The 17,275-nt window shown below is 39.9% G+C and overlaps 1 protein-coding gene across 1 annotated transcript; it reads left to right on the top strand.

Annotated features, from left to right (window-relative positions):
- The first annotated feature begins 573 nt into the window (after positions 1 to 573).
- LOC132823262 (uncharacterized) lies at positions 574 to 13,832 on the top strand. Its single transcript, XM_060836914.1, has 6 exons — positions 574 to 913; positions 3,468 to 3,740; positions 5,791 to 6,126; positions 6,205 to 6,474; positions 7,919 to 8,028; positions 10,227 to 13,832. Exons 1-6 carry the CDS (start codon positions 781 to 783, stop codon positions 10,311 to 10,313), a joined length of 1,209 nt encoding a protein of 402 aa, XP_060692897.1. The 5' UTR covers positions 574 to 780; the 3' UTR covers positions 10,314 to 13,832.
- Positions 13,833 to 17,275: the final 3,443 nt, after the last annotated feature.

Raw genomic sequence — 17,275 nt, 5'->3', positions numbered from 1 at the left:
CAGCAGGTTAGGCAGCATCCAAGGAACAGGAAATTCGACGTTTCGGGCCAGAAACCTTCATCAGGAAATGATGATTGGCCCAGTTTAACTACACCATTCAAGTACCTCGTAGTCAAATAAGTCCACTTGGTTCCACTTGCTACACAACATGACCTTAAAACTTACAGAGTTACGGTCACCATCCACAAAATGCTTGCTCACTGATGCTTCAATCACTTGACCGTCTTTATTCCCCAAGATTAGATCTCCAACCATTCCATCTCTCATGGGATATCTATGAGATGACAGAAAAAAACCTGTTTGGCTCAAGGGCAATTAGAGATAAACAACAAGTGCTGTTCTTTCCTGTGACATCCATATCACACAAAACAAAATTAAATACAGCTTGAACACAAAGACCTTTGTTCTGTGAACTACAAAGTCTCTTACTCTGGTGTGTTCGTGCTGTGTCATATCTGAATCATAATTAAGAACTTACTGAAAAAAAAATTTCTGTAGGCTTCATAATTACACAAATAGACATTGAAATGTATTAGCTCATTTTATCAATTTTCATCTTTCCTTACAGGAAACCTCAATGAAGCATTTTTTCTCCATCAGGAAGGGTACTTTTTATTGAAAGGACCAGACCATCCTGGAAATAGCTCCATTATCTGGGAATGGAGACCACATTCAGGACAACAAACTATAAAACAATTGGGAACTTTTCACAGAGAAGGTCAGCATTGGGCTGTAAAATGGAGTGATGATTACAATGATACACCAGACATTTCTCGAAGAATGTATGAGCACTATGGTACCCTCAATCTGTTAATCAGAAATCCTAGCTTTGAACTTGGTGGATTGTTTAGCTGGACTCAAACAGAGCCCATTAAGAAGATCCTGAAACAGATTGAGCTATTTGTGATCAAAGGTAAGTAAGAAGGAGTGGAAAGGGTTGAATAAAATGATTTTCTGTCAATCCATGGAAATTCATAGATTGTTGGAATCCATTCCTATTGAGTCATAGTACAAATAGGAATTGGAAACTCAATCTCACGATTGTAGTGGTGGGAACCTTAGATGAGACTGGGTCAATTATCTTATTAAAGTGAAGTTGCTGGAGTTTAAGGTCTTTGAACGGGAAGAATGTATTCATGTGCTATATAGCTTATAGACTTAGACTTAGCACTCTTCCATCTCTTTTTGTGCTCTTTACTCCACAGTCATAAAATGATCTCTTAAACTAATATTGCTCAACTGCATAGACTTTGCATCCACTGTTTTCAAAAAAGTGTTTGTTGGAATCCAACCCATTTAAGATAACAGGTTATTTACATTCTCTTCGCTGCATAGAGTTAGGGCAAGATCTCAATTGTTGCATTGCTCTCCAGAGTCAGCTCATCAACATGTGATTTTTTAAATCACTCATGATATAGTTTATTGTTCCCATATTCAATCTTAGCCTTTTCCTCTATAATCACAGGGCAAGCACACTCTAAATTTACAAGCTGTCCAAGTTAATCTCAAAGATTCCAAGGAGAGTGAGATGGTGTCAGCAGTTAGGGAATGGAGTTTGGTACAGCGATCAAAAATGAAACTGTTTCATACCGGGTGGCACAGTGGCTCGGTGTTTAGCACTACAGCCTCACAGTGCCAGGGACCTGAGTTTGATTCCCGCCTGAGGTCACTGTCTCGATGGAGTTTGTACATTTTTCCCATGTCTGCCTGGATTTCCTTCCACAATCCAAAGACGTGGTGATCATGCTAAATTGGCCATAATGTTAGGTGCCTTAGTCAGGGGTCACTATAGGGTAGAGGAATGGGTCTGGGTGGGTAACTGTTCAGAGAGTTGGTGTGGACCTGTTGGGAAAAATGGTCTGTTTCCATACATTAGGGAATCTAATCTATACTTCTCAATATTTAACCACCTAAACTAGAATAACTAACTCAATTAAAAAAAAGAAGATAGTAAAAACAGTCTGGTCATTAAATTAAGTGGATGGATTGAGGATAATTAATTCTGATTCTTATCATTAGCTTTTGTTCTCAATCTTTTCTCCATTTTCATATAATTGAAGAGAAAGTTGCCACGGAGAGAGACAGAGCTGCAGGTATCAGTACGGTGTTCAATGTGAACGCCGATGATGATGATGACTTTGGCCTTTTGATTATGTAACTGGAACAAATTGCATCTGATCGAAGAGTAGAGGTAATATCAACATTGTGACAACACAGAAGCAAATGTGAGCGAAGGTAGACATACTGATCAGAGTGTCATGAATAGACATGTAGAAGCTGACCCAATGGATAGAATGTTCCACACTTGGAAGGACTGAGCGTTGGGACAGAAAGGCACTGAATAGGGTGCAATGTGACTCACTCAAACATTGCTGCATTCTCACGTTCACCATAATCACATTCTGGCCAGTTGGACCCATGGTTGATCCTTTTGTCAAGCTGCCTCAAAATACTCCACAGAGGCTGGTCTTCTATCAGAATGTCACCTTTTATTTCCATGTGAAGAGTCCTTGACTCTGATCCATCTCCCCTAGAGCCAGGTGTCAAAGTGAAGAAATTGTCTGTAGTGTTCAGGGATGTATAGGTTAGGTGCATTAGTAAGGGGAAATGTAGAGTAATAGGTTAGGGGAAGGGGCCTGGGTGAGTTACTCTTCGGACGGTCAATGTGGACTTGTTGGGCTGAATGGCCTGTTTCCACATTGTCGGGATTCTATGATTCTATGATGTCTGATACTCCTTTGTCATCTATCAGTGAGGGCTCCCTGATTGGACCAGATTAATGGTGACAATTAGCTGTCTCATATTCGTGTCATACACCAGGCTGATCTCATTACAATCGATACAGCCTTTAAGTGAATACTTCAAGATAATTCAAGGGTCTCATTCCACACTGCTGGGCTTAACTCAGAAACAGAAGGGCCTGTCACCAAGCAGTGTTCATGGAGGTTGTCAATCATTGGGCAGGAAGTCACCTTGGGGCTGGAGTTTCACTACATTGATCAATGGCAGCCAGTACCAATGATCAAGGGAATAGACATCAGACAAGAGGGTGTTTGCTGGAAGAAACCCCTTACACCCTTGCCTCTGACCACTCTGAACCATTAGCACTGCTACCCTAATCCGAGAAAAGCACACACTCTTGCTGAGCAGGACTTCCATCTCCAATGTCTTGATTTCAGGTGAAGTTGGGACAATGGCCTCATTAATGCCTGTTTGGCAAATGGTTCAATAACCTTCCCCAGAAAGTCATCTTGAGTTTCCAACAAGCACTATAGAGAACATGCAAATCTTTCAGAATCTCAACTAATTTCAAGCCATGTTTTTGGGTAATATTGCCAAGAAACTGCAGGTAGAAAAGGAAAAGGGAGATGCGAAGGGAAATCATCTGTGAACAAAACTGGGAAATGTGAATGATAAGCATGAAAGAGCTTTCTGAGATGTATAAGCTTCATGTCTCTGTTTTACAGTTGAGATTGATTCACAGTGGCCTGTAATGGGCAGTGACATCACCCTCAGCTGCACCATCTCCAGACTCTCAGACACTGTCAATCTTCAGTGGAAACAGAGAAACTCTTCTCAGGAAAACAGGAGGATCAACACTGAAGAGATCCAACTGAATAACACAGTCTATCTCATCATTAGACATGCTGGAACCGAAAATCAGAATTTATATACATGGGAAGTACAGGAAAATAACTCCATTATTCTCACTGGAAGCACAAACATTGATGTGAATCACAGTAAGTCCAGAACTACCATAAGTAGATGATCAATAGTCACTGATATAAAACCATTCCCCACAAAATAGAGTGAGCACTTTAACACTGTCAGATTCTAATGCAGAACATGATCTTTGTCTCTGTTCTGGTTATTGATATCATAAAATGGTGAATTTATGAATTCATGCCACCTATCAGGAGAATTTGCTAGAATCATTTCAATTTATATCAGTTCATAAAACAAAAGCAAAAACCAAAAATCAAATGAAATTAAGGCCAATGCAATTGAAAGTACAAACTGATTGAAGGTGCTGACACTGAACAAGATTTGGGTCTTTTCTGGGACATTCTTTCAATGGAACCAGTGACTTCGAAAAGTTCTCAGTGTTCTTACACTCAGAGACGATCATTTACTGTACCTGAGTGAAGGAAGGCATAGCCAAGGGATGTAAGAAGAAGATCCCTTGTGATTTAAATTGGTTATTTGTGAACCTTGTCTCTTATTCCTCTGTCACCTTGCTGCTAATGCTGGTCATTAATGGTAAAAGTGAGGGAGTGTATTTCAGGCAGTCACTGAGCATCCTGCTGCACTTGACTCTCCTGAAGATCCAATGATGCCCCATGAGAAGACCTGACTATCAGTTGGCCCACACTCCCAACTCAATCCGACAGGCATCACTCTGATCGACATGAACACCTTTCTGATTTATCCTGCTTATCCATAGCACCCACAACTGTACATGGAGACAGCCAAATGCATTTATGTTGGAGCCAGTGTAGTACTAGTTATATTGAAGGACTCCACCTGTTCTGACAGACCCCTCCAGATTTAACAAAGCATTCAAAACTGGGAACGCCTATTGTCTGCGGTGCAATGTCTCTGGTGGAAGGGCATGTTACCTTATATGTACATTTGGCCCCAGGAATATATCATCATTATCTCCGAGCAACCATCCTTGAAAAGCATTTATCCCTGACAGTGAGGCAGGAATGTGAGAGCTATGAAGACTGTAAACAGAATGGATATAGATTTTCAGGACGCCTCTGCAGCTTTATTAGTAGTCGTAACAACGATCCCAGATGAATTGGACCCTGACCAAGTGTAAACCTTTCCTGAGAATGAATTCAGCTGCATTATGAAATGGTATTCTTCGTGTGGCGTGTGGAATACCAAGCAACTTGTCACATTGGACAGTGTTTAATGGTTCATTTCTTCATGTGACATTGCAGCTGGTGGTGTTCCCACATATCTGCTATCCTTGCCCTTCTTGAAGGAAGTCTTAAAAGATTTGGAAGGTGCTCTTTAAGGTCTTTGGTTGCAGGGGGTGATTTGAGTTTCCCAGCCTCAAACCAAATGTTAAACTGTCTAATATTTCCTGCATCAGTGTCAATGCCTATCATTTGGTATCTATGTGTGATTAGGACCAGCTGATCAACTGCTTGCCTTAAACAAATTAACTTCTCTTTGCTCTTCTACTGTCTAAAGGTCTGAGGCTCATCCAAGTTTGCCCTCACTCTTTGATGTAGCAAACTTTGATGGACCTGTCTGTGTTTCTATTTCCATTGGACCATGAAATAACATCCCATTGAGATAATAAGCATCCAAGAGAATGATTATGAGACATTTCTTGATGTTTCATTGCTGAAGTAGTTCAACTAATTCAGATCCAAAGAAAAGACATATTGGACTTGGGTTTGTAAATGCCATTTTTTTCTTCAAAGATGTTGCCAGAGTTACTCCAGCCCTTTCTATTTTTATTTCAAATCTCCAGCATCTGCAACATTTTGATTTTATTTAACCAATTAAATATTGCCTCCAGGCCTTGTGGAAATGATATCACTTGGACAAGGAGATTATCTTGAGGGAAGATTGACTTTGTACCACAACCCCTTACTTAATTCAAAAATAGCCTGGGTGAATAGCCAGTGTACTCAGATCCTAATCAATCTCACTAGCCCAGTAATGTTCTCCCAGATGACAAAAGGGAAGAAGATGATACTTGGCCTCATTGAATTTCCACCCCTGTGTTTATCAGTGACTGTAACAATCTTCGGTTTCTCTTTGTTGCAGATTTACGTGATAAAAAATACACACTTTATCGGTCAGTCACAGATCGCAGTGAAGTCGAGCTGATTTGTGAAGTCGATTCTACGATAATAAAAACTAAATGGACCTGGTCTTCACCTTTAAAGGATGAAGATCAAGAAATTGCTTTCACTTACAAATCAAAGCCTGTCAACATAAACAGGACCTACTTTGGGAGTCGATTGGTCCCTCCAGTGAGCAGTTTCACTGACAGGTTTTTCAGTGTGCGGATTGTGCCTGTCCTGTTTGAAGATGCAGGAGTTTACAGATGTTTTCAGGGATCAAATAATCATTTGACCATTAACCTGATCACAGTTAAAGGTAGGGGATAAAATGTTGATGATGCTTTCATTGATCGAGTCATTGTTTAAAATCTAAATGATTTTCTTGTTTACACAGTCACAGCGGAACTCTCTGATGCAGAGACTGAGGGAGGCTCTGTTACCCTGACCTGTTCTGTCTCTGATGTCACTGAATCCATGAGACTTGCTTGGATTGATAGCGGTGGTAAAATTGTTGCAGCAAAAACATTCAAGGAACAGAAGCAGGAAGGGGATAATTTACAGCTGATTACTCAGGAATTTGATAGAGACAGCAGCTACTGGGCATGTATTTTGTTTCATGAAAACGTACCCAAGGTTTTAATTCCTTATGATCTGAAGCTTTACAGTAAGTGTCTCAGATTTTATTTGAAATGCATTTTTAGTTATTTCTTTTAAAATGAAAATGACTTCCTTTTCATCCTCTTTTATGTTTCACATTACTGAGGGTTCACAATTTAGCTCTGCAAGCAACTGAAAATGTGTATTTGTGCCAATTACGTTTATATAAGGTTGAATCCCCACTATCAACTTTAATACACCTTGCTTGTAGTGGACTGGAATTATGCAGACTTCATTGCATTCCATTAGATTCTATGTATAATGATTGAAAAATATGATGTTATTCTGTCTCCACCCCTCAATCATATCAATTCCATAACTCTCCAACACTTCTGACATTGTTTACCTGCAGCAGAGTGGTATATAATGGTTGTTCTCAAACTGTGAGATTAACAGCACATAATTCCACACGAGCACACCAGCCCACTAATACACACAGACCAGGGGTTGCATTTGGTTTCTCGATGTGGCTTTCTGTACATTCCTGGAAGGGTGAAACATAGACCTGTCTACAGTGTGGTATGCCATCCACAAGGGATAACATTCTTCTGTGAGTGGTAATCAGCCACTTTTTATCTCGGGAGCAGAAGAGGTCACAGAGCAGTTTGTTTTGAACAGCTTCTCATCTTTGGAAGGGAAAAAAAATTCACATTAACGTTTGAATTGATCAGTGATGTAAATTTGACTGATGATGTTGGGGATGGTTCAGAGTCAACCACTCACTTCCCGATCAGCAGGATTACAGATTATTATAAACAATGACCAAAAAGAAATTGTAAACTAGGCATCAGAGAAGAAATCTACTTTGACGTGGACAGTAATATGATGGTGATTGATCTCCAGATTTCATGACAGATCATATCGAATGTTTCATTTCATCGATTAAAATCTTGACCATGTCCAGGCGATGGGACCTGACTCAATTCAGCAGAAGTGTATCAGGACTCTGTCTGTCTGAGTAAATTGTGCAATTACTTTATTCATTACCTGATCGCGTGTTACAGGAGTGGATTGAGATATTGCACTACAATTTTAAATGTAACGTGCCTGAGAAAAATGTTATTCTTGTCATGAAACATTCTGAACCATCCATAGTTGCAAGGCTGGATATGAATAATATCACCAACATTGCATTTCTGAGTATACTTCTGGTTTGAAAATAGTTTCCAATTTCAGAGCTGTGGCTGTTTCACGCCTTGATGGCACAATACAGCTGAGATCGAGAGCTCACCACCTGGGCAATCTCAGTGGTGAGTTTGGTTTCATCCACTGTGGCAAACATAACACTTTTACATCGAGTCAGTAAAAGTAAACAAATGATTCAATTACTTTCCACACTCCTTTTTTCATTCACACAAAGCTGATTAATTTCATTGAATTAATTTAATTTAATTTTCAACTTTGAATGAGATGGAGACTTTAACTGTTATCAACCACTTTCTTGTTCACAGTGAGCATGAGGCCAGTTCCAGTCATTTGGACCATCGCAGTTTCTGTTCACTTGATTACTAAACTGGTCTTTGTGGTTGGCCTTATCTTCCACATGAAGAAGATAAACAGAGTAAGAATTTTTTTAAAAATCCTGATTTAACTGTCAATTGTCGCTGAGGAAACTGGTGCCTTTGGACAGATATTAGTGGTCCAAACTGAATTGTTGTTTGTGATTAATAAATTGTTCATTAAACCCATTTAAAAGAATCATAATGAGTAGAGTGCAACAGATCAATTTATCAAAATTGGATGAAATTATAAGCCTTGATTTTTTTTCCGGACTTTCCTGTCAGAAACCCTTTTTATTCCCATTATCCCCAAGGAAGAAATCAGGAAAAGCAAATAGTTCCTTCCCTGTTTATCAATGAGTGGACATGCACAAACAAGGATGCTGTTCTTTGAACAGTTTTCATTGATTCTTACAAATACTCCTCTTGTAAATTATGTTATTGAAAAATGTCAAAAAACAATATTTGAATAATTAAACCAAGAGCTGTAAAATTATAATGAACTGAAGATACCTCCTGAATATTTACTGTTTGCTCTGATTCTTGTTGCTGTAATTCTTGATGTTAGCGATCTGATGTCTCGAGAAGGCTTCAGTTGAGTTGGGATTCGGAAATCCACTTGTCACAAAGTAAACCACAACCTCTGGGGCAGGTTTGGTTTCGCTGCTTCACTGATGTTCAAATCTCAGTCAGCTCCAAGAAAAAGACTGTTTGAGAGAAACCTATTTGACTTGTATTTGAGGAAGGGGTTTTTCAAGGCCATGAACACTTGGGTGAAATTAAAATTGTGCAAGTATCTTCCAATGATGCCAAGAACTGCAGTTTATAATTTCTGCCAGGTTAGTTCCTTCTATTTGCTGAAGCCTATCAGCTGGGTTTCACTGCTCGCTGGCCGATCCGATTCTGACAAGACCCAACCAAGGTTCACCAAGTTAGTACCTTGCGAGATGGGCTAGCCCAAATTGATGAGCTCCTGGGTGAACAGGAAGAACTGGCTCCACTTCGTTATTCACCCACTCCCTCAATTAATCACCACAATCTCATCTTACAAAGAATTCCCTCCCATGTGGAAACTTCTCTCCTTAATTGGATGAATTTATATTTTAACAATGAACAGTTGATTTTGAGATTCTTGGCTTTGAAGGTTGATTGAAAGTCCTTTGTCCTGGTTCTTTTTGTCAGTGGCTACCTGTCAGACCTCAGAGAGAGATTCTTTACTCTCTCTTTCTCCAGTACAGTGTAGGGGGTCGGGCTTAATCGCCTGCCTCAGAATTGTCACCTTCAAAGCACATTGGTGTACAGGTGAGGATGTCAGGTCACTAACACAAACAGAGTAGAGTTGAATCTCACTTCTAAACCCTGTTCCTGTGTATTAGTGAAATGGGGAAAATAGGTTTCTCCTAAACCGCTGTCATTTTGTTTTAGCATCTCGCCTTCAGACTGAGACAATCTCAGGGAATTATGGTTTGGTTTGTAAATCTTTTCTCAGAAACCAAAGTTGCTGGGGTTTTGGAGAATTAGAAGCTGTCTTTACTCTCTTTCGGTTACAGCTAGGAGCTGGGGTTTCTCTCTGCTGTGAGACAAATCAGATTTTCTGAATTAGACGTTTTGCCAAGGGGTGGATTTGTTGGACATTACTATACTGGAAGCATTAATTACTAATGTTTACAGCATCTATTATTCTGTTAAGTTTTCCAGTATAGTTAAGTTATTCCAAGTTCTTCTTTCATCTGTGTATTTTAACAATAGTGTTTCGATAAATTCTGTTTTGCGTAACATCGAGTAGTTTGACCAATCAAATTGCATCTGGAACAGCATCTGGCACACAGTAAGTTACATTAGATGTTAAAATTAGACAAAATCAGGGTCTAGGTTACCTTCCAAATATTTTGAGGGGGTGGGGTCTGATTTGATCCGGAACAACAGTCACGGAGTTTACATTTGCAGTCATTTTGTTGGCTCTATGTCCTTGCTTTCGATTTTAGAAAAGGCACGTCTTGTAACTTAACATTGCTATTTGTGAGCAAACCCAGTGAGAAGGTTCAAAGTTTTCTCTCTAATCCTTACAAAGCTAACTCCCCAGAAATAGGAAAAAAAATCAGTTTCAACTGTTGAAATGATCTTATCCACCATGAGTCAGCGGTACATGAGTCAAACTCTGTTTCCTTGTCCATTCGTAAAATTTCCTTTGTCCATCACTTCCTTCTGAATGTTTACCCTTGAAGGATTAAATTTGAAGTAATTCTTTGCCTCTTGTTAGAAATCAAGCAGCAGGATTCTGGAGAAGGCAACAAGAAATACAGAAGCTGTTGGATTACAGATCCTGAACTCTAGCCCTGATTTGTGATCGCAGAATGAATGATGAGACACAGATGTACCTGTGCTCAATGAGATCTTCACTCCTATAAAACAAAATTAATCGAACTTTGCAATCTTTCATGTTAGTTTTTTTCGGGTTATATCTTTGATGCTACTTTCATGTCGGTGGATTCATTTATATTGTGACTTGTGTACATCTATTGTTCCAATCTCCGTATAATGTTACTTTCCAAGTGCTAACTTTCAAGGTGGCTGTGTCATATTGCATTGAATGGTAATTATGGTGGATGTTGGTCTGAATTCCTGATCTCTGCTCTTGGCTGGTTGGGTCACATCCTGCAGTGACCGTTTTATACCTCGAGGGATGGATGGGTGTGATGTAGGATTTGTGATTTATATCTGTTTCAATATCATTGATTGCTGTGTGTTGATTGGTTCATTCTGTTCCATCTTCATTTCTTTTGTTCATTAACTTGTTTCCTGGTTAACCAGAAATCTGCCTGATTCCGTACTTATGTTTCAACCTTGTTAAAATAAATACGATTCCAGGCAGGGAACTGAATTCTCCAGTAATAACATCAGCTGGGATCATAACGCGGTGATTTAACACTACTGCCATGTGTAAAGTTAAAAAGCTGGCAGTATGGATTTGTAACTGAGAGGGATGTCAGCCAGATTCTCTCTGCAGCTGAGTTGAATAGAATTGATCCGTTTTAACATCCACTTTGAGAATTTACAACAGAATTTTAATGCCCAATGATCAACTCAAATGAAGACACCATGTCTCCTGTGCATCTCCTGGAAACAATAATATAAAGCAACTGTGGAATCACAGGGGAACATTGTCTCCATGCTCCCCCTGTTGGAATTGTTTGGGATATGACCAATTGTGACTAAAAAAATCAATAAAATAATCATTAAAAAATCACCATAATGAAAAGACGGAAAATAATTTTGCAAATTAAAGTTATAATGGCAACAGGTTTGGGGCGGATTTACTGAGATATCCTTCACAATCATTGACACTCTCAGAATGGATTGTTTGCAGATTGTTCTGCGTGATGGTGATGAAAAGGTGAGGACAAGCACCTTAGGGGAATACCAGATGACTGCTGGACCCTCCAAAGCTCCAAGGATGGGACAGAACTTAGGTGTGCCTGTAAAACAGATCCTTAAGTTATGAGGACAGATAGATAAACTTATGAAGAAATCTCATTGCATTCTTTGTTGTATTTGCTGAGTTTAAGGGCTGAAAGTTCTGTTAGAACTGTCTAAACGATTGGTTATGCTGCAGCTAGAGTATTGTATATGGTTCTGGAAACCACATTGTCAAAGGTATGTAATGGGACTGAACAGGGTGCAAAGGAAATTTCCCAGGATGGAAAGAGAGATTAGACAGAATTGGAACCAAAAGGGCCACAGATGCTGTAAATCTGAAACAAAAACAGAGATTGCTGGAAAATCTCAGCAGGTCTGGCAACATCTGTAGAGACAAATTAAAGTTAATGCTTTGGGTTGAGTGATCTTCCTCAGAACACAATGGTGTTGTTTTCCTGAGAGCAGAGGACACTGAGAGGGGACATGATAGAGATGTTTAAAATTATGAGAGTCATAGACAGGAAGAAATGTTTCTCCTTGATGGAAGGGCCAATACCCAGGGTGCATAGATTATAAGCAAGGGGCTGGAGGTTTAAAGGAGATGTGAGGAAAAATGTTTTCATGTAGAGGAAGGTGAGGATCTGGAACTGCCTGTAAGGCTGGTAGAGGCAAAAAAAATCCTCAGTGCATTTAAGAAGCATTTATATGTGCACCTGCAATGCCAAGACATACAAGGCTATGGGCCAAGTGCTGGAAAATGGGATTAGAGTAGTCAGGTGGTTGTTTTTAATTGGTGCAGACTCGAAGGACTGAAGGGCCTTTTGATCTCTCTGACTCCATTGTTTCAGAATGGAAGGTGTGAGTATTTCCTGTTGTCATTGGATCACAGAGCCCTCTGTCCTTGACCTTCCTCTTTGTTCCCACGCTGTTAGAACATGTCTAACCTGCTTGTAAGGAGCATTCTCAACAAGGACAATAAGTAAATTACTTCGATCTAGTTTATAATTTTTAATAGAGAATATTTTTTAAAACTTTGATACTTAAATTTCATGCTTATTTGTTTGGTCTGTGTACAGATATGTATGCAATTATCACTGGTGTGCTATATCGTGTCACGAGTCTTTAAATCCCCCATCCTCGGGAAAGGCAGGTACCATTAATGATATCCATACCCCTCATGATTTTATAAACTGCTATAAGGTCCTTTCTCAACCTTCTACGCTTCAATCATGTCTGTGCTGATACATTGTGTATGTATTTATCATATGTGTTTATATTCTGATCCTGTGTACATGCGTTTGTGCATTTATCTGCAGTCTATCTATATTGTATCAGTGATTGATTCCTACTCTGAGATGGAGACTGTAATGCAGTCCAATGGAACAACCATTAGCATAATGCGTGATCTGATTTGTGATTGCTCACCAATGCAGTGTCTTATTTTATAAGAGCAAAGATTTAGTCATGAATGAGAATTCCAAAGTAGATACAAAAAGAGTTATCAGGTGTACATTTATTGTTTGAAATTTAAAATTTATGGACTGGGGTGTACAAAGTTAAAAATCACAAAACACCAGGTTTAATTGGAAGCACCTAGCTTTCGGAGCACTGCTCAGCAGCGCTCCAAAAGCTAGTGTTTCCAAATAAACCTGTTGGACTATAACCTAAGGCTATATATGGACAGTGTGAAATTGAATTTTTGAATTCAATATTGGAGGAAAACCTGAAGAATTTAACAAACTTGTTAACACAGGAATGTAGGAACAGGAGTAGGCCATTCATCCCCTCCAGCTTGTTCTACCTTACAATGAGATCATGGTAAATCTGTGGCCTAACTCCATCTACTACCTCTGGCCCAGATTCCAACGTACCTTTTTGCATAATAAAAATTTAGCTATCTCAAATTTGAAATTAACAATTGATCTTCAGTTGTCGTTTATCAAGAGAACTAGAAGCATCTCCACATTTTGCACACAGAAGAGCTTTCTAAACCTTTTCTGAAACATTCTGGCCCTAATTTTCAGACAATGCCTGTTATTTCTCATATCCCCAACAAAATTGAAATAGTTTATATTTATCCACCCTGTCTTTTCCTGATAATATCAGTAAAGACTTTGATGAGTACACACCGTAACTTCCAAAATTCCAGAGATTACAGTCCTAATTTACATCATCCTACTCAGAATAACACCCCTGACGTCCAGGTAACATTCTTGTGAACAAATGCTGTGTACCTTCCAACATCAATGAACACTTCCTAATATCCGATATATGTAAACTTCTAGAGCGTTAACATTTATATCTAATAACCAGCGATGGAATGAGTCAATAGAACAAAGAAACGATTACAACATTGTAAGTGTGTTTAATCCTGAATAAATACAACGTAAAATAAGAGTACACCTCTCTATTAGTCGTCATTTGTGGGGTTGCGTCATGGTTCAGAGGCTTGATCACAACATCATCGGTTGACAGTAGTTCTGAAGAAGAGTCACAATGGACATGAAACATAGATTGCTTCTCTCTCCACAAATGCCACCAGACCAACTGAGGTTCTCCAGCATTTTCTTTGTGTCGGAACTTCACCTTCCGCAGTATTTTGCTTTTAAGTGACAGTTGATAGTTCTGTGCCATACTGGAGGAGTACTGCACAGGCAATGATATTGTCTTTCGCTTACAAATTCAAACATGGCCCGCTACATCTAGCCTCTCAGCTTTCTATTTTTGCTGTTTCAAAGAGGATTGTGGGAGCTCTTTCAATGTGCTGCTGAGAATTTATCCTTCAACCAATTTTAATAAAAATTATTGGACTAATTTTTTAGACATTGTTATTGGTGGGACATTGCTTGATGTGAATAGCCTGGTTTGTGTTCCATATTCCAACAGTGACAACTCTCAAAAGAAAACAATGTTTCTCCAATCATTTTGGTGCATTTGGATATCATGAATCATGCAAATACAATTCTCTAAATGCAGTCACTAATTTGAGATGGATTTGAGGCGCTCTGTTTTCCACATGTGCTGTCATTCTTGATGCTGCAGACTGGTGGCAGTGGGGAGCTGCAGTAGTGTTGGTGCTCATAAATGAATTAGTTGGATGTTGTGGTTGGTGGGGAAAACAATGACGCTGGCTGTTTCCTTTGAAGAAGGACATTGAGAGATCTTTAAAAAGTTTTTGTATAGATTTGTAGCTCAGGTTGTGGATGAAGTCGGCGACTCGTTCGCCAAGCTGATGTGGTTTTCTGCAGAGATTTTGTTGCCTTGCTCGGTGACAATATCCGTGCACCTTCGACACGGTGTTGCTGGCCTGTCACATCCTGCATTTTTATGTCCCTGGTTTTTGGTCCTTGCAATTCTGTATCTGAGTGGTTTGTATATGAGTTCCAGTTCAATATGTTAATTGGTTGAGTTCAGGACAGAGTGTCAAAAATTCTCTCACGTGTTCCTGCTTAGCTTGTACTGGGATGGTTACATTGTCCCAGTTGAAATTGTGTCCGTAGTTGTCTGTATGGTTGGAAATGAGAGAGTGCAGGTAATGTCTGACAATGGTGAGCGGATGTTCATGCACTCATATGGACAGTTTGCTTCCTGTTTGTCCGATGTCGTGTTTCTCACAGTCCTTGCAGGGTATCTTAGAGTCAGAGAGTCAAAGAGATGTACAGCATGGAAACAGACCCTTCAGTCCAACCTGTCCACGCCAACCAGATATCCAAACCCAATCTAGTCCCACCAGCCAGCACCCGACCCGTATCCCTACATTATTCATAAATGCCTCTTAAATGTTGCAATTGTACCAGCCTCCACCACATCCTCTGGCAGCTCATTCCGTACATGTACCACCCTCTGCATGAAAAAGTTGCCCCTTTGGTCGTTTTTATATCTTTCCCGTCTCACCCTAAACCTATGCCCTCTAGTTCTGGGCTCCCGATCCCAGGGAAAAGGCTTTGTCTATTTATCCTATCCATGCCTCTCATAACCTTGTAAACCTCTATAAGGTCACCCCTCAGCCTCCAACACTCCAGGGAAAACAGTCCTAGCCTGTTCAGCCTCTCCCTTTAGCTCAAATTCTCCAACCGTGGCAACATCCTTGCAAATCTTTTCTGAACCCTTTCAAGTTTCACAACATCTTTCCCATAGGAAGGAGAACAGAATTGCATACAATATTCCAACAGTGGCCTAACTGATGTCCTGTACAGTTGCAACATGACCTCCCAAATCCTGCACTCAATATTCTGACCAATAAAGGAAAGCATACCAAATGCCTTCTTCACTATCCTATCTACCTGTGACTCCACTTTCAAGGAGCTATGAACCTGCACTCCAAGGTCTCTTTGTTCAACAACTCTCCCTAGGACCTGACCATGAAGTGTATAAGTCCTGCTAAGATTTGCTTTCTCAAAATGCAGCACCTCGCATTTATCTGAATTAAACTCCATCTACCACTTCTCAGCCCATTGGCCCATCTGGTCCAGATCCTGTTGTAATCTGAGGTAACCTTCTTCGCTGTCCACTACACCTCCACTTTTGGTGTCATCTGCAAACTTACTAATTGTACCTCTTATACTCACATCCAAATTATTTATGTAAGTGACAAATAATAGAGGACCCAGCATCGATCCTTGTGGCACTCCACTGGTCACAGGCCTCCAGTCTGAAAAACAACCCTCCACCACAACCCTCTGTCTTCTACCTTTTGTAGATAAAGATCACCCTGTTGGATATGGGTGTTGAGTCTTTATGAGGGGCTGGTGGATGGTGATCACTGGTTTGAAGGCCACCAAGATTCCTAGGGATGTATGGTCAGTATCATGTCTGGTCATTTTCTTCTTTAGGTTTGTTGCATAAGTATCGTGGAATAGTGCGATTGGGCTAGCCATTTCATTTAAATCCATTGAATAGGTTTCCTGTTGTTCCTTCTGGAGTTCTGGGTTTGCTGCAGTGTGTCCTCACTTGTTTACATAGTATTCTTATGCAGCGGTTGAATATCCACAAGGATTTGTGTCTCAGATGCTGCTGCTCCTTTAACAAGGTTATGTTGTCCTTGGGGTTTTTTTCAGAGTGGTCGTAAAGACACAGGCTCTGGGGTATCTAGTTGGGATGGGTTTGAGGGCCAATTTGATTATACCTAACAGATACTGCCTCAGGCAATATGCGTTTCAGTTTTTTTAATCAATATTTTTATTGAAAAACATGTTAAAATATTTTACAAAACATTTATATATAAAGAAAAAAACCCATCAAAACAGAAAAAAACAGTATAAAGAACAATGCCATAACACAGTACCATTGTTAATAAACAACCCACTATTCTACCGAAACAAATTGATCTGCTTAACTAAAACCAAACTACAAATATACTGAATAAATACTAGCTTAAACTACATTCAAGTTACTTAAATTAAATAATATCTTACTGCTTTATCCTATCTTACTCATCATACATCCGCTGAGGTTCCCATTCCTGGGAGTACCCCCTACTGTATCAGTATTCTTTTCCTTCCAGTCTCCTCTTCCCAGGGCCCCACAAGCGCCCATAAAGATTCCCATGGCTATACCACAGCCCTGACCAATATTGCTGACAAATCAGTTTCAATATAATTTAAAAAGGACCACCACGTCTTATAAAACTGTTCCGTTTTGTGGTACACCATATTTAGATTAGATTACTTACAGTGTGGAAACAGGCCCTTCGGCCCAACAAGTCCACACCGACCCGCCGAAGCGCAACCCACCCATACCCCTACATATACCCCTTACCTAACACTACGGGCAATTTAGCATGGCCAATTCACCTGACCCGCACATCTTTGGACTGTGGGAGGAAACCGGAGCACCCGGAGGAAACCCACGCAGACACGGGGAGAATGTGCAAACTCCACACAGTCAGTCGCC

This window comes from Hemiscyllium ocellatum, chromosome 16, assembly GCF_020745735.1.
Source record: "Hemiscyllium ocellatum isolate sHemOce1 chromosome 16, sHemOce1.pat.X.cur, whole genome shotgun sequence".
Classification (NCBI taxonomy): Eukaryota; Metazoa; Chordata; class Chondrichthyes; order Orectolobiformes; family Hemiscylliidae; genus Hemiscyllium; species Hemiscyllium ocellatum.
Note: the sequence above shows the minus strand (reverse complement) of the source record. Positions and strands in the feature narration are given on the sequence as shown.